The sequence below is a fragment of the Elephas maximus genome, chromosome 6, assembly GCF_024166365.1.
Source record: "Elephas maximus indicus isolate mEleMax1 chromosome 6, mEleMax1 primary haplotype, whole genome shotgun sequence".
NCBI lineage: Eukaryota > Metazoa > Chordata > Mammalia > Proboscidea > Elephantidae > Elephas > Elephas maximus.
This window is the reverse complement of record NC_064824.1, coordinates 95,448,978-95,471,879: the sequence shown is the minus strand read 5'-3', so window position 1 is coordinate 95,471,879 and position 22,902 is coordinate 95,448,978. Positions and strand designations below refer to the sequence as shown.

The 22,902-nt window shown below is 40.2% G+C and overlaps 1 protein-coding gene across 4 annotated transcripts in view; it reads left to right on the top strand.

Moving 5' to 3' along the window:
- The window catches only part of ANKRD44 (ankyrin repeat domain 44), a 381,499-nt gene that overhangs the window by 228,950 nt on the left and 129,647 nt on the right, over positions 1-22,902 (top strand). For all 4 annotated transcript variants that reach the window (XM_049888893.1, XM_049888894.1, XM_049888892.1 and 1 more), the window contains exons 5-9: positions 3,098-3,298; positions 3,659-3,746; positions 6,542-6,684; positions 8,376-8,588; positions 18,155-18,233. In XM_049888893.1, coding sequence (XP_049744850.1) covers positions 3,098-3,298; positions 3,659-3,746; positions 6,542-6,684; positions 8,376-8,588; positions 18,155-18,233 — 724 coding nt within the window. The remainder of the gene's footprint in view (positions 1-3,097; positions 3,299-3,658; positions 3,747-6,541; positions 6,685-8,375; positions 8,589-18,154; positions 18,234-22,902) is intronic.

The window sequence follows — 22,902 nt, the reverse complement described above, 5'->3', positions numbered from 1 at the left end:
GGAATCGATTAAACACTAACAATTTTGTTTCTTATATGTGTGCGTCTGTGTGCACATGTGTGTGTGTATGTGTGTGAAATTTAAAAGAAGAAATTGCTGTCTTTTTAAAGCAAAGTTTTGGTTTTTGCCAAAATATTAAGCTTCTAATAAATTTACTCAGCTAGTTTGTCAGATTATAACTTTGAAACTTAAGGTTTTACACGACTAAGAAAAATTAGCGTTTGAAAGTATTCATGTCAGGATGCTTGGTTGAGACTGTCCACTGAATAAGCTTTGGCCCAGCAGAAAATGTGTGAGCCAGTAAGTCAGACAGGCTGAGAGGTCAGTGCCTTGGACTGCAGTCATCTTGCCTGTGAAATGATGCTGTCAGATCAGATGACCCTTAAGGTCTTCTCTATTTCCAATATTCTTTAAGGCTGTGAATTTAATTCCATAATCATTTTGTTGTTGTTAGTTGCTGTTGAGTTGGCTCCGACTCATGTATATAATAGAATGAAACATTGTCTGGTCCTGTGCCATCTTCATAATCATTTTATACTGCTGTATTTTCATTTTTCAAAAAAAGTTAATATTTGAAAATTCAGTAAGACTCCCTCATTGCATGCTATTTCTTGATAGAGTCCTTTGTTGTTCGCAAAATGAAAGGTATGCAGCTCACTACAAAAACAGATAAATAGAAATGGAAAATGGCAAAGCTGAAACATTTTACAAAAAATAGAGAAGTAAAAGTAATGGCTATTCTAGGTATCCTTGAGCTATAGAAGTGAGTGTTGGTGTGAAAGGCAGATGGGTGAAGCTGACATTCACATGGAAATTACCTGAAGCTCACGTGAAAAGAGATTTATTAGAGACCCTACCACTTCTTTCTTTCCAATCTGATGGATAAACTTGAACCTTATCCTTTTTTGGTTTTTAGATGTAAACCAGGTATTAGCCAGGATCAAAAGACATATACAATCTGTATACTTACTTGTTTCCTTCTGTTGTACATAGGGTCGCTATGAGTTAGAATTGACTCAATGGTATCTAACAACAGCAATGACATACTTACCTGTATATAAGGCCTTCTAAAGATATATAATCTGTTTGCACATCTTATGTAAAGACTAATATTCCCCAAATGAGTTCGGATAATTCCTGGAGATTTAAATTATTGGTTGCCTTGTTCCCCAACCCTGCTTTTGCCAAACTAGTTTGGTTTATGCTTCAACTTTCCCATCTTTCCTCTTGGCCTGCTGGTGCTGTTCCAGCCCAGATAGATGTACCCCTCTGCCTGGGGTTACAGGGCCCACGTCTTCTCTCTTCTCTCTGTCCTCACCTCTTTTTTCCTGTGGAGCTCCAAATACTTCTCACTCCATTATGTTGAACAGTGCAGCTGTGCACATTCCTCTCCCAAACTCACTCTAGACCTACCACTTTGCAGCAAGGGCCTCGCTAAGCACAGAGGCTATTGAATCCTCTGATGGGATCTACCCTCCTTATGCTATTTGCTTTTAAACAGCATTTTTTTTCCATCATACTGGTTGTTGTGTGGAAACCCTGGTGGCATAGTGGTTAAGAGCTGCAGCTGCTAACCAAAAGGTCGGCAGTTCAAATCCACCAGGCGTTCCTTGGAAACTCTATGGGGGCAGTTCTACTCTGTCCTGCAGGCTTGCTATGAGTCGGAATCAACTCTATGGCAATGGGTTTGGTTTTTTTTTTTGGGGGGGGGGTTGTGTGCCATCGAGTTGATTTAGACTTCAAATCTATACTAGTAAATAACAAAATTTTGTTTTAACTTGATTTGGTAATTTGTAATTTTGATCATTCAAACAAGTATCATACTGTTTATTTAAACTGTGTTCTCTAATTTGCAAAGTCATTTTCTTTTTTGCTCTCATTCTGTTGTTCAAGTTAACCATTCATCTTGATATGTTACTACAATTGATTCGTGGAACATTTTTTTTATTTCATCATTTATGTTTCTGATAAATGTGTTAATTTTACGGGGCTCAAATCTGGGGCACATTTATATACCTGTATGATGAAGCAGATTGGACAATCCCAGCCCAATGGGAATTGAGGTGGACAAGGCTGAGTTCTCGTTCCATGAATAAAGTGACAGGAGTGTGGTACTAATGCCTTTCATGGGCTTTTTGATTCCACATGGACCAGATGTCCACAAAGAAACCCTACTAAGCGGCCCCAGGGAAATCTCTAGAAATAGAGAGAAGCAACTGACCATCATTCCCTTCTCAAGAGGCACTGTATCATACAATTGACTGAAGAATAGTCCTTAACCCTAACTGCACAATAGAGTGCCTGGGGATCTTTATAGAAATACTGAGGTCAGCTAGAATGTCTGGGGCAGGACCCTAGCATGCGTATTTTCAAGAGCTCCCGAGATGATTCCATTGTGCAGTCAGGATTGAAAGTCATAGGTCAAGAGCCTAGTGAACCGATTGGGTCTCAGTAGAAGGAAAACAAAAAATGGGAGGGTCAGTAAAGGTGAAAGAACTCAACAATGGTTTAAGAAGTTACCCATTTTAACCTGGAAAAAGTTGGAACAAGATGGAACAATGTCATAGCTTCAAGATGAGATAGCAATAGACATACTTTTCCCTTGACCCCTTATAGATCACTCAAGGAGTCAAGACGTTGGCAAAGAGGATCCTAGATTTATAAATCAATTCAAAAATGTCTGAAAGGCTCCAAGTCCTTTTGCTTTGGAAGTCGGAGGCTTATTGACAGAAATCCTAGCCTAATGTTCTGTTGGGGACCCATTGGCCTGTGTGTGCACACTTGCACACAAGTGCTGTCATTTGGCCTAAGGCTAGCTTATACTTAAAGGTTTATTTTGTTTTAGAGGTGTGCCAGGGCTTTTGGCTTAACCAAGGAAGGTAAAGTGAAACCAACTCACTATTAATTTGTGCCACTCTTCTGATTTTTGGCACATTACCTCATTTGTCTTAGAAGAATATGCACTCTGAGCCAGCCTGTGAGCCAGGGAGCATTCCCTTTCTGTCCATCTTTCCAGGATCTGGCAAAGCATCCTACTACTGATAAGCATTGATTAAGCATTTGTCAGTGACCTTTGCAAATTCTGTTTTTGTTTTAGGAGGCGGTGCGACTATTGATTAAGCACTCAGCTGATGTCAATGCGAGGGACAAGAACTGGCAGACCCCACTCCATGTGGCAGCAGCCAATAAGGCTGTCAAGTGTGCCGAAGTGATCATTCCCTTGCTGAGCAGCGTCAATGTCTCCGACCGAGGAGGGCAGACAGCCTTGCACCATGCGGCTCTGAATGGCCATGTGGAGGTGGGCATCCTCATCACCAGGAATGCCCCCCACAGACTCTCTTAGCCCCAAGTGAAACCTAGTCTTATTGCTGAGACTTTTAGAGAATGTAATAATATTTTTAGATCAAATTTTAGGTAACCATCTCCATCTATAAATTCACACCCACAATGAATTGAAAAAGTCAGCCCTCACCTCAGTTTTTTCCTCTGATATACATGCCACAGGGTCTGCTGTGTCATCATCTTCCTACTTTTGTGAACTCCAAATCTCCGACCTGCCTTCAGATTTGATGTCAGTTTGGCTAAGATCACTTGCAGGTAGTGAGGAGCCTCATGGTTACAGACGGCACACTTGATGTCATTGTTGGTTATCTTTCAGATGGTCAATTTACTCTTGTCCAAAGGGGCAAATATCAACGCATTTGACAAGAAGGACCGGCGTGCTCTACATTGGGCAGCATATATGGGTAAGGAGTCCATGAATGGGAAGGGAAGTGCAGATAACCTTACTTCACAAGCCAAGAATCTCTCATTGACCATGTAGATTTTCTCTTGTGCAAATCTAACTTTTTTTAAAGCTTTGATTCAAGTTAAGATTCTGTCCGCCATTTTATTGGTGTGCATAGAGCGCTCTATGGGCAGTTGCTTTATCGGAGATTTATTTATCTTACAAAGCGGAGGAGGGATGAGTCACAGCCTGGACCTCATTGGATGTGGTTCAATGTGATTGGAAAGCTGCACCAACTGTGCTTATTTTAACTTGCCATGGCAGGAAAGTAAGGTGTTTAAAAAAGAAAGAGGACTGGCTACCAAAGCAAGGACACAAACTCTATTTTTCCTTTTATTTATAAATATTTTTGAAAGAAACAAAAAGGAATGGAAAAAGGAGAAACCCCTGGCTGTTTTGTAGATTGTCAGCAGAGTCAACGTGGATTATCCTACTCCACTGCCAACAAAGCAGGAGAGCGCAGTTCTCACTTCTGTCCATGCTAGTGGGAAAGATGAGGGAAGACGTTACATTTCTGTTTTTCCTTTTCACTTTCGTTGGCACAAATACCACTGATAAATGACAGACCTTGCAGACTTGTGGGAAATGAACAAAGATCCTCCCTTTGTATTTCTAATTGGAGAACATCCTGCAATTAGAAGACAGGATTTTATCTGTAAGCAACCTGAATGTCCAGCCCAAGGAAATCAGTTTGGTAGATTACGGAAGACCTGCACAATGGGACACTGTGCAGTAAATCAGTGATGATGTCAATCAGTATTTCTTAACATAGAAAGATGGCTGTGATATACTAAGTGAAAAAAAGCCTATAAAACAGTATGACTAGCCTGAGCTTCATTTTATAAAATAAAAACAAAAAAAATATATAACAGAAATAAATCTAGAAAATACTATGTGACAAAACATTAACAGTGATCATCCCCAGGGCTTGGTGACTATAGGTGATTTTAGTTTCCTTCTAATACCTTTTTGCATTTTCTGAAATCTTTTTAACAAGCATGAATGCCTTTCATCATCAGAAAAAAAAACAATAACATTAATTGTGGGGAGAAAGAGAGTGGATTGGGATAGGGATGAAATGAATTATGTGATTATAGAAAGGTCTGAATGAATCCTTGGGCTTAATAAACCAGAATCTTAAAATTTTGCAAACATTATCAGTTTTTCAGGTGACATGGATTTTGGAGTTGGTTGAACAGATTAGATGTCTGCATGGTGCCTGTAGGACTGGAGCCAGTGAGTGTTTGCCAGGAGATAGATGTTTAGGCAGAGTGCAAGCTAAGCTCATGTGAGATGAGGCTTGAAGAACCGGGGGCTTGCACTTTGTTCTCCGATGATGTATAGCTAAAACATTTGGGCAGAATTGCTTTGAAGAAATAAGGTTGTTTTGTGTATCATCAGGATACAAATAGAGAAAAATCTAAAGAGGAACATCTTTAGGAAATAATAGGACAAAACCAGGACAAATAGCTTGAGATAGCACCACTAGTAATTGCAATTTTTTTTAATATACATGTGTCTTGGAGGAAAAAGTCAAATTTTAATAAAACAAGTTAATACCATAACACACACACACTCTCTCTCACACACACAGTCTCTCACACACACATACACACACACGCACACTCTTCCACATTCTCTCTCTCTCTCATACACACCCCTACACTCACACACACACTGACATAGGCATACATTTAAAAGCCCGTTTTTATAGCAGGTCCTGGGATCAGCACTCATCTTCCTTTCAAATATTATCCGTGTTTAGAGCAATGCCTCTGAAGCATTAACAATGCTCAGTCATGGAAGAAAGGTCAAATACATTTATCATATAGTAAGATAGCGAACACAGTAAAATATTTTAGAAGATATTTCAAGAGGAGTTGAATCTCGAAGATTTTTCTGTTTTGCCACCAACTGATGAGAATACTATTGAGTCATACGAAATTGCCATTTTGTAGCCAAAAACTAGTCTAGCAGCACCTGTTTCATAGGATTCAACCTGATAATCCTGACTTCTGACTCATGGACTTTTTTCTTTCATTAGTTTTTCCAAACCAAATTATCATTGACTTTTTAGTGAGGCATGGCAAAAGCTTTGCTTTCATTTTTTTTTTTTTATAATTTTTATTGTGCTTTAAGTGAAAGTTTGCAAATCAAGTCAGTCTCTCACACAAAAACTTATGTACACCTTGCTACATACTCACAATTACTCTTCCACTAATGAGACAGCCTGCTCTTTCCCTCCACTCTCTCTTTTTGTGTCCATTTCCCCAGCTTCTAACCCCCTCTACCCTCTCATCTCCCCTCCAGGCAGGAGATGCCAACATAGTGTCAAGTGTCCACCTGATCCAAGCAGCTCACTCCTCACCAGCATCCCTCTCCAACCCATTGTCCAGTCCAATCCATGTCTTTTGCTTTCATTTTTAACACAGTGTTTTCTTAGGCTGCAGTACAAACGCATTAGCCCAGGCTTGTCATTGTTTGTGGACAGGCATCAGCTCTCTTTACTAAGTCCTCTTGAAGAGAAGGCTCACATTTGGATCATCTTTCTTCTTCCTGCAGCATTTGCTTAATGTCTGATACATAGTAGATACTCAGTAAATATTTGTTGAATTTTTGCCATGAACCAGCTTTTATAAATGGCTTAGCAAAATCCTGGTGGCAGTAAAAACTAATGGTGATAATTTAGGTAAAATGAATCGTCAAATTGTCCTATAAAGGTTAACGATGTTTTCTGCTGTTTTGTTTGTAAAGGCCACCTGGACGTTGTGGCATTGCTCATTAACCATGGCGCAGAAGTGACATGTAAGGATAAGAAGGGTTACACGCCCCTGCACGCCGCAGCCTCCAATGGACAGATCAATGTTGTCAAACACCTCCTGAATCTGGGGGTGGAGGTGAGCTACGATTAGCATATATTAATGCACCACCACATGGCCTATGCATTTGTGGGTTTTCTATTGTTCTGAATTAAAACGTGTTTCCATTTTAATTCAAGTGAAAACATTTTCTTTTATCCTGTTTTTTCGAGTTTACATGGGCAACAGAAGGGCAATGGGGTCATTTACTAAGTAGTGGAAAACTAGAAATAGGGTAATTTTCTATATCTATGTAGATATAGAAATATATAAACATGCACATTACGTATACTATGTATTTATATGTATATACATGTGTATATGTATGTATGTATGTATATATATGGAGCCCTGGTGGTGCAGTGGTTAAGAGCTATGGCTGCTAATCAAAAGGTCGTCCTTTTGAATCCACCAGCTATTCCTTGGAAACCCTATGGGGCAGTTCTACTCTGTCCTATAAGGTCGCTATGAGTTGAAATCCATGACAATGGGTTTTATTTTTATTTTTGGGGGGGAGGTTTATGTATGTGTACGTGTGTGTGTATGTATATCTGCACGCATATGTATATATGTCTATTTAAAATATAAATATATATCTGGTTGGTGCAGTTGGTTAACAGTACACTAACTAATTGGTTAACTTAGCCGCTAACCAAAAGGTTAGAGGTTCGAGTCCACCCAGTCCATCCCCCCAGAAGAAAGGCCTGGTGACCTACTTCTGAAAAATCAGCCATTCAGAGCTCTGTGGAGCACAGTTCTACTCTGACACACATGAGGTTGCCGTGAGCTGGAGTCAGCTCAACAGCAACCAGACTGGACCGGATAGTGTGTGCATGTGTGTGTGTGTATGTGAAGTGCGCCCAGAATCAGTTAGGGTTCCCCAACCCAGTTCACCTTCAAATCTAGAAAGAGAGTGCAGAGAACAAGCAGTGATGAGGGACCAGAACTTCCCTGCCCCAGAGCAAGGGAAAACCAGTTGCTCTGCTGAGATGACGAAAACAAACAAACAAAACTTGCTGTCATCCAGTCAATTCCTGCTCATAGGGACCCTGTAGGACAGAGTAGAACTGCCCCGGGGTTTCTAAGCAGCAGCTGGTGGATTGGAACTGCTGCTGCATCATCAGTGCTCCCTGCTCTGATGATGTTGGTGAAAACCCAACAGCTGAGGCAGGCCTGGGTCAGCAATAGGGAGTCACGTGCTAGAGACCCCAGGCAAGCTCTGCTGCTCTGCTACTAGATGCAGCTTTGGGAGAAGTCGGGCAGGGCGAGACCCAAAGTGAGTTCTGAGCATAATTTCCGTGATTAGGTTCTGCAGCCACCTCCGCTGCGTACCCCCCACCCCTTTCTCTTTATGGTCCGTGCACTCCAACCCTTGAGTTTGGAGCTTTTTTCTCATTCCCCTGACTCAGTTCTCCTCTGGCCTTTTGAGGCAGCTTTGCCTTTTACCCTTCATCCTTTGCTTTGTCTAAAAATGTCTTTCTATAAGTTGAAACCTCTAACTCTTCCTTCTGGGTTCACTTTTTGTCACATTCCCTTTTTGCTGGTCTTTGCCTCGGGGCGAAAGGCATTACCTAGCTGAGCTTGCAGGGGCAAGTGCAGAGTGAGCCCTGAATAATTAGGTTGATGGATGGACATTTTCTTTCTCTAGCCACAGCCATTAGGCTTTTACTGAAAAATGGAGTAAATTGGCTCCAGAGATTTTAATTGCATTGTGTTGGACTCATTTGCAGATTGACGAAATCAACGTCTATGGAAATACTGCCCTTCACATCGCCTGCTACAATGGCCAGGATGCTGTAGTTAACGAGCTGATTGACTATGGTGCTAACGTGAACCAGCCAAACAACAACGGGTTCACCCCTTTGCATTTTGCTGCTGCCTCCACTCATGGTGCTTTGTGTCTTGAACTGCTAGTCAACAACGGGGCGGATGTTAACATCCAGGTACGAGACTCAGTCTCTGTGTTAAATACCTTTGCATTGAGCCTCAGTTTGTACAAAATCAACTGCTGTAAATTATATCATGTCTAGTGATTTTTAACCCTGAGGAGTCTGACTCACACAGGCTTATTCTTCATCAGGATGCTGTGGACACTTGGCTGTGGGAGTGCAGTTCTTGTTTCTGCAGCAATGGTGGTACCAGCTAGAAGGCACTGAGACTCCTGCCCTTGGTAGCTTAGTGAATGTTCCATGGCAAATACTGAGTCTCAGGGGTGTTGACTCAGTTCAGGTTCTAATACTGACATGAATGTTGAGCTAATAGGGCAGAGCTGTTGAGAATTCAAAGGAAGGCCTAAATTAATGCTACCGAGGGCATGTGATCTGATTTGTAGCTTTATATATATAAATCGTTTATATTTGAAGCAATGAGCATGTGTTATTTTGATTCCCAGAAGAAAAATAAGCTATTTTCCTTTTGGAAAAAATACAATCCAGATGTAATGGGACTAGAGAGGGAGATGATTAGAGGATTGTTGTTATTGTGTGCTGTACAGCCTATTCCAGCTCATAGTGACCCTACAGTGACCCTGTAGGACAGAGTAGAACTGCCCCATAGGTTTCCTAGACTGTAATCTTTAAAGGAGCAGATTGCCAAGTCTTTTCTCCGGCAGAGCCATTGCTGGGTTCCAACCTCCAACCTTTCGGTAAGCAGTTGGGCACTTAACCATTGCTTCACCAGAAGTCCTTGAGTAGAGGATAACTGGCAGTAAATAAAACTGATCTGGATAAAAGGTAATGAAGACAGGGGAGTGGGGAGGAGCCAACAGAAGGGAGAGAATTTGCTGAAAGAAAAGCAGCAGATCTGGGTTGGGCTAGAGATGGAGGCGTTGATGAATGCAAGGGTGGAAATCTGGCTCAGTGTAGTGGTTAAGTGTTCAGTTCTGGGCTAGCCTGCCTAGAATTTAGTCCTAGCCTTAACTTTTGTAATGCAATCATAAATAACCTCTCCGTATGTCTCAGTTTGTTTCTCTATAAAATTGGAGAAATAATAGTATCTTTTTCATGGAACTATTGTGAGAATTAAATGAATTATCACACATACATTACATTACTTAGAGTCTTCCACATGGTAAGCGCTTGATAAATGATTGCTGTTTTTAGGAGGAATGTCAGGAAGAAGAGTAGGCTTAGGAGGTAAAATGAGTTTAGTTTTTGAGAAGCTGATTTTAAACCTTTGGTATAGCCAGTCTGAGAAAACCAGTCGTGGAAAATGTGATACTCTAGCCTAGGAGAGTGATAGAGAAGAAAAAAATTTTGAGTCGCCTCTTTCGTATAGAGGTGATAGTTGAAACTGGGAGGAAAGGATGAGATCACCCAAGGAGTGAGTAGAGCCTGAGTAGAGAAGGGGACAGAGGACTCCTTTATACACAGGATGGGGAGAAAAGCCAGAGAAAGTGGTGAAAGAAGGAGAGTTAGAGAAGATAGGAGAACTAGGGGAGTGCGGTGTTTCCATGAAGTTTAAATAGCAAGCGTAAATGAAAATGTAAAATAGATGATGAGAATTTCAGAGTTCCTGATCTTGTAAGTGGAACCTTTCCAAGGCCCAAAGAGATGGCAAGGTGAAGATCTTTGGGGGCATGGAGGAGGTCAAGGAACTGTGGTCCAAGGTGGGGAAAGGGTCATCATGTGGGTTGAAGTCACAGAGGATGGTGGTAAGGGGTAGGAAGCAAACAGGTGGCCAAACCACTATTGTCCCCATGACTTGTCATCTCCAATTTAGTTATCCTGATGTCTGATAGATGTCCTCTGAATCCTTCCAAGGAAGGAAAATCATTGGAGTTAAAAAAAAAAAAAAGCTCCCTTTACTAACTTCTGCTTAATTAGTTCACTGGGCTGTCTGATGCTGTCTGTGACCTCTGTAAAGCATACTGACTGATGATCTCAGCATACCTGGTAATGGAGGCTAGAAGGCCACTTTCGGACACGCCTATCTACTGCTTCCAGTTAACTGACTATTGGTCAGTTCAGATTGGATGAGGAGCTTCAGCTATATATGGTGCATTGGTTTATGTCAGCCTTCTCTTCTCCCCACCGAATGAACCTCGAAAGCATAGTTACCTAATTTTAATGTTTGATTTTTTTCCCTTTGGACTGCTAATCAGGAACAGAATACAAGAAATGTCATTTAAATTCTGAGGCTTGATGTATGTATTATATAATCTGTATAAATGAGATTCTGAATCAGAGCTAGCCTTCTTCCTCAGTCTCCCTCCATCTACTCTGTTTCCATTCTCCGATTTCCTAGTTCTCTTTGAATTTGCCTTAGTTATTTCAGATGCACTCTGAGCACACCGACCACCTGACATTTCTGTAGAGCCACGCTGTCTGACTCTGGAGATAGCTTTCCAATTGAAGCTGTTATCTCTCTGTATAACATTGCTCCTTGGATTTTGAAAGTGTTTATAGATTGCAAGATAATTTCTATTTGTTTCGATTTTCCAAAGTTTGAGGAAAATAGCATATTGAAATGTAGCCAAAACCCACCAGCATGTTTACTTTGTTCTGTTCTCACAAAACACTAAAATGATGTCTTCATGAGTCTCAGCAATTACAAGATAGATTCAGAGAGGAGGAGTGATTTGTGTTTTGTATACATTTTTCAGCCCCTTATTTTGCTTAGGTTGACCATGGCCCTGCCTTTGACTTTGTAGTAGCACCTTAATTGTGTTGCAATAATAAAGACACAATCCTGTATAAAATAATCCATTGAAGGTTCTCTTGTAATTCACAAATAGGAAGAGCATGAGAAATTATAAAATAATCTTTCAATTCTATTATAGACCTCGTTGTAGTTTTTGTAGCATCTCCAGGTTCTTTTTGCAAACATTTAAAGCAAGTGGTAAAGTAGGCACTGAAGACAGCCATGCTGGATACATCTTAGAAAGTTAGACTCAGAAGTTAACTGTTGTCAGGTTGCCTACCTCCTGGTCACTAACATTAGCCTGCCATGGTCTCAATTCTTTTTCTGTCCATGGGCCCTTAGACCATTTAACCCTAAGAAGCCAGAGCTGAAGCCTGTGACATCTCTGCTGATGTGGACCAGCTTTCTTCTTTGTATGTACTAGGACCAAATTATAAAATGGGTCCTATTGCTGAGACTGGAGATGGAAACTGGAATAGACAAGAGTGACAGTGATGGGGATGTGGAACTTGAAACTTTGTGAGGAAGCGCCGAAAGGAGGGAAATGAACATCTGAGCCATTCACATTCCGTCTCTGGCTTTTAGAATCATTAAAACAAACAAACAAACAAGCATACATAAACAAATTGTATTATGTATGCCTTTTTTTTTTTTTTCCAGCCAGAGTTTTAGATGGCTTTTCCATTGAGTTATGACACACTTAACTGGGCTTCTGGTGGCATAGTGGTTAAGAGTTTGGCTGCTAACCAAAAGGTCAGTAGTTCGGATCCAACAGCTGCTCCTCGAAAACCTGATGTGGCAGTTCTGCTCTGTCCCATAGGGTCACTATGAGTCAAAATTGACTCGATGGCAAAGGGTTTGGGTTTTTGTTTTTTCTGTTTTTTTTTTTTTTTTTTTTTTCGCTTACTGGGTTTCTGACTATATTTGACCTCCCAGGCTGGCCTTAGTATTATTCCCTTAATGGTTTTATTGCCCTCCATGGAGTCGTATGCCTACAGGAGGGGCTATGCCAAAAAAAAATACAATGCTTTCAAGTTTCTGGGAAGTAATGATATCTGTAAATTTAGGGAAAGTTTGTGGGATGTTGTAGGATGAAGAAAGTAGACATCAGGAGTGGGAGAAAAGAATGAATGGATTTCTGAGGAGAAGGGTAGTCAAGTAAATTGAAATACTCCTTTAAGTCCAAAAACTAAGCTTCTTTGGACAATGCTAGGTTCTGCCTTGAAAGATTACTTTTATTTTTCATAAAATATCATAATCCTCATCATTTTTCTTTATGACTTTTGATGAAACCATTCCTAAATCCATAGAAGAGCATCTTGCTTAGTTAAATTAATTACCAAAATAACAAAATTTTCAAAGCCCTAAATCTGGTAGAAAAATGTATTAAGAAATTGGGAGGAGACTAGAAATTAAAAAAAAAAAAATGATGAGAGCAAAGCTTTGATTAAATGGAAGAATTGATCATATCCTCTCTTTTCAGAATACAAAGCTTGTCTTATCTTTGAGGTTCTAGCAACAACAGCAAGTCTCCCTGCGTGCAAAATTCCTCAGGCAGATAGTGAACGCAGTGGGATCCCTCATCTCACCCTAATATTTTGAGTTCTGACTTTTAAAGGCTAAGTGAAATGTACTATCCTTTTGACCTTCATTGGTTTTTAATGGCTTTTTTAAATAATGAGCTTCCTTTGCATTCATACCATGTAAACAAAGCAGCCAAAAAATGGCTGGCATGATACTCGTAATCCTTTCTGCCCCTACCTCCTGCTACCCCTGTCCCTAAGAGAAAAAGTCATCTAAGGCCTGGACTCAGTCATGGATGTACCTAGGCAAAGATCTGCAAGGATAGATCTGAAGCAAGCACAACCACGGGCTATATAGCCATTCATTACATTTTACCTAACTTTCTCTATCCTCTGTTGCCATTGAGTTGATTCCAACTCATAGTGACCATATAGGACAGAGAAGAACTGCCCCATAGAGTTTCCAAGGAGCATCTGGTGGATTTGAACTGCTGACCTCTTGGTTAGCAGCCGTAGCATTTAGCCACTATGCCGCCAGGGTTTCTAAGCTTTAAAAACAAAAAAACCCACTGCCGTCAAGTCGATTCCGACTCATAGCGACCCTACAGGGCAGAGTAGAACTGCCCCATAGAGTTTCCAGGGAGCGTCTGGTTTTTCTAAGCTATATAAAAAAAAAAAAAAAGCTATAAGGCAGAGTAAAACTGCTCCATCAGGTTTCCAAGGCTGTAAATCTTTATGGAAACAGACTGCCACATCTTTCTCCTGTGGAGTGGCTGATGGGTTCAAACCACCAGCCTTTCTGTTAGCAGTCAAGCACTTTAAGCACTGTGCCACGAGGGCTCCTTAAATTATACACTGTTGTTGTGTTGTTAGGTGCTGTTGAGTTGGGTCAGACTCATAGCTACCCTGTGTACAACAGAACCAAACACTGCTCAGTCTTGCACCATCCTCACAATTGTCACCATGTTTGAGTCCATTGTTGCAGCCACTGTGTCAATCTATCTTATTGAAGGTCTTCCTCTTTTTCTGCTGACTGTCTACGTTACCAAGTATGATGTCCTTCTCCAGGAACTGGTCCCTCCTGATAACATGTCCGAAGTACTTGAGACAAAGTCTCATCATCTTCGCTTCCAAGGAGCACTCTGGCTGTATTTCTTCCAAGACAGACTTGTTTGTTCTTCTTATAGTCCATGGTATATTCAGTATTCTTTACTAACACCATAATTCAAAGGCATCAATTCTTTTTTTTTTTTTTTTTCGGTCTTCCTTATTCATTGTCCAGCTTTCACATGCATATGAGGCAATTGAAAAACCATGGCTTGAATCAGGTGCGCCTTAGTCCTCAAAGTGACCTCTTTGCTTTTGAACACTTTCGAGAGGTCTTTTGCAGCAGATTTGCCCAGTGGAATATGGCATTTGATTTCTTGACTGCTGCTTCCATGGGCATAGATTGTACATTCCAGTAAAATGAAACCCTTGACAGCTTCAATATTTTCTCCGTTTATCATGACGTTGCTTGTTGGTACAGTTGTAAGGATTTTTGTTTTCTTTATGTTGAGGTGTAATCCATACTGAAGGCTGTAGCCTTTTACCTTCATCAGTAAGCTTCAAGTTCTCTCCCTTTTCAGCAAGCAAGGTTGTGTCATCTGCATATTGTAGGTTGTTAATGAGTCTTCCACCAATCCTGATGCTTTCTTCTTCATATAGTCCAGCTTCTCTGATTATTTGCTCAGCATACAGATTGGATAGGTATGGTGAGAAGATACAATCCTGACGCACACCTTTCCTGACTACCAATTTTCCAACTACTGTTCCTTTTTTTGTCTGTTTGTTTCCAACTTTCTCATTCCAATCACCAGTAATTATCAATGCATCTTGACTGCACGTCTGATCAATTTCAGACTGCAGAAGTTGGTAAAAATCTTCAATTTTTTCATCTTTGGCTTTAGTGGTTTAATAGTCATATTAACTGGTCTTACTTGTAGGCATGAGGATATTGTCCTATTACTGACAGCATTGTACTTCAGGATGGATCTTGGAGTGTTCTTTTTGATGATGAATGTGACACCATTCCTCTTCAATTTGTCATTCCTGGCATAGTAAACCATATGATTATACCAGTCCATTTCAGCTCAGTAATGCCTAGGATATCGATCTTTATTCATTTCATTTTATTTTTGACGACTTCCAATTTTCCTAGATTCATACTTCATACATTCCAAGTTCTGATTATTAACAGACATTTACAGCTATTTCTTTTCATTTTGAGTTGTGCCACATCAGCAAATGAAGGTCCCAAAACTTGACTTCATCCACGTCATTAAAGTTGACTCTGCTTTGAGGAGGCAGCTCTTCTCCAGTCGTATTTTGAGTGCCTTCCAACCTGAGGGGCTCATCTTCCAGCACTATATCAGACAATGTTCTGCTGCCATTCATAAGGTTTTCACTGGCCAATTTTTTTCAGAAATAGACCACCAGGTCCTTCTTTCTAGTCTGTCTTAGTCTGGAAGCTCCACTAAAACCTGTTCACCATGGGTGACCCTGCTAGTATTTAAAATACCAGTGGCATGGCTTCCAGCATCACAGCAACACAGAAGCCACCACAGCACAACAACCTGACAGACACGTGGTAGATGATAGCTAGTCAATTCGGACTCATAGTGACCCTATGGGACAGAGTAGGACTGCCCTATATGGTTTCTAAAGAGCAGCTGGTGGATTCAAACTGCTGACCTTTTGGTTAACAGCCAGGGCTCCAGCTACGCACTAAACCAAAAAACCAAACCCAGGGCCGTCAAGTCGATTCTGACTCATAGCGACCCTGTAGGACAGAGTAGAACTGCCCCATAGAGTTTCCAAGGAGTGCCTAGCAGATTCAAACTGCTGACCCTTTGGTTAGCAGCCGTAGCACTTAACCACTATGCCACCACACACTAAAAAAAAAAAAAAAACTGCTGACCCTTTGGTTAGCAGCCGTAGCACTTAACCACTATGCCACCACACACTAGACACAGGATATTTCTGCTTTGGCTCTCTGCCTGCAGTTGCAGTTTAGATAGCTACCATCAAGTTGGTTGTTACTCCTTGGTAAAGCCTTTGAGCTCTTTTCTAGGCACGGAAAAGTGCTTAGTTAAATATTTATAAAAATATTATCTAAATACTGAAGTATTTGTAGTTTTATATATATTTAATTAAATGCTAATTACTTACATTTTTATATTTAAGAGAACATTAAAAAAAAAAAAAACACCCGTTGCTGACGAGTTGATTCCGACTCATAGCAAGCCTATAGGACAGAGTAGAACTGCCCCATTGAGTTCCCAAGGAGCGCCTGGTGGATTCCAACTGCTGACCTTTTGGTTAGCAGCCGTAGCTCTTAACCACTAGGCCATCGGGGTTTCCAGTGGAGCAAAATTTAAAGAAATAGCTCCACCTAGGGACAAGTTAATGTCAACTCTGTAATTTCTGCTTTCTCAACAAAGTTGGACTGTCTTCACTTTTTTGTTGAGGGGGCATGTTTTTAATCTTTATTCCAAGGTAGTTCCCAGGCTTTTCAGTCCTTTAAACTGTCTAGAATTCTGGCAGCCAAGACCAAGCTCTGGAATCACAAAACTTTTAGGAACTCTCTTCCACTGTGTGTCTCATGGTCCGTAATGACACTGTATCCTCATTTTCTTGATTGCTGATCCTTTCCCTCTAAAAAATATCGTTTCTAGCAAAGCTTCAAACTTACTTCCATCTTCTTTTCTCAGTATTTTCTGACCCAAGTTATAATCATTTAAGATGGAGAAAAGATCTTATTATTTTTTTTCCATCTACCCAAGAACTCTGAACTCTAGTGATATTTTTTTTTCCAGTCAAGATGTAGTTACCACTTTGGTGATCTCCTCCCTCAGCACAGACTATGCACAATTCCTTTCTCCCTTTTTAAGGAATAGACTTATAGGGTGTACCAAAGTTCTTCTGTTAAAACCCTGTGGCTTTATAAGCTATGTAAGCCCAAAGTCTAAAGCAGTGGATGTTAAATCTTAGTGGGCTATGCTTATTAGAGCAGAGACGCCCTTGCCCCAATTCTGATCCAGTAGGTCTGGTCTGGGTAAGGGCCCGGAAATTCCTGTTTCTAACAAGATTCTTGAGTGATTCAGAAGCAAATGGTTCTTGGTCCACTCTGAGAAATATTGATTTAAATGGTTATTCATTTTCCACTGTGGATTTTGTTGTTGTGAATTTTTTTAAAGCAAAGAGTAATTTTTAAGCACAGGTTTGTAGGTTTCCACACAAAATTGAGCTCTCATTTTTGAAACCTCATTTTAAATCTCAGACTTATGTCCCTCCTGATACTTAGAGAAGTGTTACATAAAAATTTTTTTACTGTAATACTTGAATGAAAAAATACATTCTCTTTGTTGGGGATATTTTTGATCTAAAATAACAGTGATATTTTCTTTTGGGCAGTACCGCTTTCAGAATAAATTATGTAAATGGATATTAATTAAAAGTATAGAACTTTGGTACTTAGTATAAAATTTTAATAAGTACTGTATATTGTTGATAAGTATATCTATTCTGCACATTTTCCATGTTTTGGCTTAATCTGTGAAAAAGTCTCCTACTTTATATCTTGAATGATAAATACATGGCAAGGATTTTTATGTTTTAGATAAATTCAGCACCCATTACCAGCTGACCATTAAAATAGCAATTTGCTGAATGGTTTGCATGCCTTAATCCTATGATTTCTAACGAGGTAAGTAAAGTAAGAGGCTCTCTTTTGGAACAATCAAATTGCTGTTTTTCTATGGAATTAGTATTTAGGGAATGGTGTAGGGCCCAGGTCAGTTGTTGAGAGTTGCAGTGATTTATGACAGTTTAGTCAACCTCAGGTCATAGAGGGCCATGAAAGTTAACACATCATTTGTCTTTCTTCTGTTCTGTAGACAAAGGCTGAAAATAAGACCTGGAAGAAAACTTCTTTCATCAATAAGTGGATCGCAGGAGAGGGCAAATGTCTTAGATGATTGTTTCAGTTTGGAACAGAGTAGGATAAATATTGTCAGTGCACTTAGAAATTTCCAATTTCTTCTCCAAAGTAATTTTCACTTTTCCAAACTTCTTTAAAATGTGATATTATATAGTATTTTGGGAAATTATATGCACTATACTTTTGAGATCATATATACTATACCTATTGCCTTTTGTAATTTTTGATCATACATTTTTAATTCAAATTGGTGTTTTCAAGACATTGCCAGTGGTATCCATAGGGGTGTTTCAGGTTTGTGTCACTGGTTCATTAGCACTTCCATTGTTTCTGTCTCCCTTATTTATTTATTTATTTTTTTTAGAGTAAAGATGGCAAAAGTCCACTGCACATGACAGCTGTCCATGGGAGGTTCACACGGTCACAAACCCTCATTCAGAATGGTAAGAGAGATTCTTCAGCTGCGTGGTTTTATTTGAACAGTTTCCTGATTTGCGTGAGTTCAGTTGTCATTTGGAAACCCTGGTGGCGTAGTGGTTAAGTGCTACGGCTGCTAACCAAAGGGTCGGCAGTTTGAATCCGCCAGGCGCTCCTTGGAAACTCTATGGGGCAGTTCTACTCTGTCCTATAGGGTCGCTGGGAGTTGGAATTGACAGCACTGGGTTTGGGGTTTTTTTGGGTAGTTGTCATTCATCTGAACATAAAAAAATGATACTTTGTTTTGGAGTTTTAGTAAGCAAGGCTTTACACCATCTTTTGACCTACGTTGCTTAGGGCTTTTCATCAGGCATATCATCACCATCTGTCTTAAAAGCGAGAACGCGAAGCCACTATGTTTCATAGTTAGGTCCAACTCAGGCAAAGAATGTGTGAGTTTTGAAACTGGAAATGATATATAGACTCAGGATCCTGTGCTTTTTACTCTGAAACTAAGAAAGTTAAGTAGCATACCTGTTCTAGCAGCAAATCTGAATTGTTCTTAGATTTTAAATTCACCATAGTTCCTTAGGAAACCCTGATGGTGTAGTGGTTAAGTGCTATGGGTGCTAACCAAAGGGTTGGCAGTTTGAATCTACTGGGTGCTCCTTGGAAACCCTGTGGGGCAGTTCTACACTGTCTTCTAGGGTCGCTATGAGTTGGAATCAACTCGATGGCAATGGTTTTGGTTTTTTTTTTTTTTTTGTATAGCTCCTTAAGTAAAAACTCATAAAGCCACTTGGGTAAAGGTAGGAAAAGTGAGGTGACTCAGAGGAAGATAAGGTGAGTACATAATACACAGAGTCATAAAATCACAGACTTGACAGAGACCTTGGAAAGTCACATAATCCAGTGATTTTCCAGGCTCATAACAAAGGTATATTTGGACCATCGGGTTGTATCTGTAGCCACAGTACTGGGGAGTGTCTCTTCATGGTGTAAGTCACAGTGCTCCTAGTGGGTCACGGCTAGCAACTCTGAGTGGGTTGACCTTAGCAACAAAACTTTTGTTATCTTAGCAAATCTTAGAAGCAATTAAAAAAAAAAACTCAGTCTAGATTTCATGCTGATATGCCAGGTCAATTCAGCAGTTCCAAAATGATTTGTAGTTGACCCATTTCTGCTTTTCAAAATTGTGATGTCAGTCGATTTTCTTGGACCTATCTTTTTGTCCTCTATAAAAATTTTGGATGGCTTACACTTGAATTGTTACTGGCACTGAGTTATGTCTTAGGCACTCAAGTCATAAAACTAAGAAGTCATTTGACATTTGGATGGAGGACCAGCCTGTAAAATTATGCTTAGAAAGCAAAATATCTGCAGGAAAGCAAAGGAAATTTATAACCATTTCAGTGAAGTTATAGGGTAAAAGAAATCCTAACAAATTTCCAGTGAGCCAAGGAAGGTAAAATGGAAATTAACTGCACATCACCCATTATTTCTAATTTGAAATATGCGACATGCCTTTGACATTCATTTTATTGAAAGGGCTACTTTAATTGTAAATAAAGGGGGGGAACCCTAGTCTCTCCCTTTTGAGCCCTTTCTTCATCCCACTATATTTGTCAACTGCTTTTTAGAAAACAAACAACAAAGCCAGGAAGATGTTTGGCTGGTTTTTTTTTGTTTTTTTTTTTTTTTTATTTAATGTGAATTTAGTCAGTGGTCCCTAGCTCCATGGAATAAAAAGCGTTGTCTCCTGTTAAAGTAATTTCAAGCACCAGTGACCAGGTTGGAGAGAGAACAGTTTTTCACCTTGTAGATAGGTGCTGCCTTCCTACAGGTTCATCCCTGTATGCCAAACCATATTGGCCATCTCCCTTGAATCAAGACCATGACCCCCGTCCCCTCTGTCATGCAAGTGTGCTTACAATAGCCCCAGGAGGTTGCTGGCTGCTTTGACCTCTCCAAGAGCCGCCCTGTGGGCCCAGAGACTTCCATGCCCTGCCCTAGGCATTCTTGCTAGACCTTTGAGTTGGGCCTAGGCTTGAAAGAGACCCCATCTCTTGTCCTCTGTGATCAAGGAGCCTTATTTCAGAGCCTGCCTCATCCTTGGCTGGCCTGGCACCTTGCTTGTGGGTTTAGTGGGGCCCAGGAGCCTGAATTGATGAGAGCACAGTAACTATAATACATAAAAACCAAACCAAACCCACTGCCATCAAGTCGATTCCGACTCATAGCGACCCTGTAGGACAGAGTAGCACTGCCCCATAGAGTTTCCAAGGAGCACCTGGTGAATTTGAACTGCCGAACTTTTGGTTAGCAGCTGTAGCACTTAATATAAATGACAAAGCTGACATTTGTTGAGTTTTCACAATGTGCCAGGAACTTGGCACAAATCCATTCAACCATGGGGAAACCAAGGCAGAGAGGTGGTCATTAGTGTTGGAATGCACAAATGGTACATCAAGGAAAAGGGATTGGAACTCAGGTAATCTAACATCAGGGACTGAACCACTACACTATAAATGTGTTCTCTGGAAAAACAATGACATGTATCAAACTTTTTTTTTTTTTAACTTGAATTCTATTTACTCTAAGAGTCACTTATATTTAGAAGAGTTATTCTTGTAAAAGGATGATTTGGTGTTTTCTTCTCTCTGCTGACAATTCTCTGCATTCATTACACATGTGAGAACTGCAAGTTCTTCCATTTGACATTTTTTAAAATGCCTTTGGGGAGAAGAATAGGAAGCTCTTTTTTTTTCTCCTGTTTGCTGGCTTCCTTCTGGGGAAAATCCTGTGCTGCTGCCGGGACCCTCACTTCTCCAGAGGCTCACACCCTCAGGGCCTGAGGTCAGTTCTTCAGAGTGGGTCACTGCGGAACAGGAGCTGCTCTGTCCTCCAGGATCCCAAACGCTGGGACGACATGGGAACATCAGATGTCCCCCCTAAGCCAACTGAACACATGTGGCTGAGGAACGTTCTTTGTATTTACTTATTCATTGGCTTGTTAATTTGCTCTGGTATTTGTACTTTATATGAATTTCTCTGCTTCCCTGACTGCTCTCCAGTCAGGGTTATTAGTAGTTCTTCATAATACCTTTGTTTTTCAAAATAGCTTTGTTAAGACAGTCTTTAAAAAAATTTTTTTTTTTCTTTTTTAGTAAGCAAAGACTTCCTCTGCTATTACATCACTTATTTTGTTGTCTAAGGTTGTGTTGTCACAGCCAGGGAGGGAAGGGAACTGAACAAAGAAACAATACTGTATCGGCAGGCATTTCATCCAGCCATTGGCACTAGGCAGCTGCCTTAGATGCTGTCTATCAGGTTCCAAAAGTATCAAAAGTAATGTTTTCTTCACAGAGGCTTTAAAAATTAAAAGAGTCTGAAAAGGAAGAGTTAAGTGGTAGGTTAAGGTGACTCATTGTGAGATTTTTGACCTTTTGACCCACGATCTTTCTGAGTCAGCTTAATAAGATGACCATTCTTGTTTGTACAATGAAAAACTAATTTCAGATTGACGCTTAGATAATGCTGCATAAATTACACTTTCTGCCATGTTCAATATACTCTGAAATTCACAAATGTTTCTTTTCCTCACCAATCATCAACATTTAACGTGCAACCTTCAAAGACTATTAAAGTTATTTAATTTGTATTTTAAACAAGTCCTAAAGATTTTCAAGTGAAGTGACTATAAAATAGAAATCCACTCATCTAGGGGCCCTACTTTGGAGCCCTGGTGGTGCGGTGGTTAAGAGCTGGGCTGCTAACCAAAAGGTCGGCAGTTTGAATCCACCAGCCACTCCTTGGAAACCCTATGGAACAGTTCTACTTTGTCCTACAGGGTTGCTATAAGTCAGATTGACTCGACAGCAACGGGTTTTGGGTTAGAAGCCCTACTTTAATATAAAACATATTTCCAAATGACAAATACATGATTTCTTTTTTATTTCTTCACTAAGTTATGATGTTTTTCTGAAATATATTTGAAATGACAAAAGCATATGTGGAAGACAAATCGCCTATATTTTGAAGTTTTAAATTGACTTGTGAAACTATAGTCACACCAAGAAACATATCGGCTCAGGCCCTCTCTTCCACCTTTGTCAATATTTTTCACAATTCTCTACCCAGCTTTTGGCATATTTGAGATTGACAAATGTGGAGGTCCTAACACTTCCTGAGAAAGTTTTGGTGGCACTTGGCTGTGAAGGGTGTGGAGTGATACAGTGTTTGTTCAGGGCAAAGACTTTCTGAAGTCTGAGGACCCGCCTTCCACACCTTTATGAATCAGGTCCTTGAGTGGACCTTTCAGGCCTACCACTGTGGGCAATTCTTAGGAAGATACATGTTCCCTGGATTGCTCTAAATTACCCATGGTGTCTATCTGTCCTCAAAGCTACCCTCAGGTCATAAAAATTACTTTTTCTAAATTGGATGCTTCTAAACTGAGAGCACAGTGAGCTAATTTATTCCTTGAGTCCCTAGAAGATCACAATAACTAGTTTTACTTTATTATTTTCTTTGGTTGTAAAATTAGTGCATGCTCACTATAAAATTAAATCATTAAAAAGATCCCCCATGATTGCCCCCATGTGTATCCATCCCAAAAGTTTCTATCAACACTTTGGAGAAACTTATGGGTTTTTCTATATATTCACACATACACACACAGATATACCAAACCCA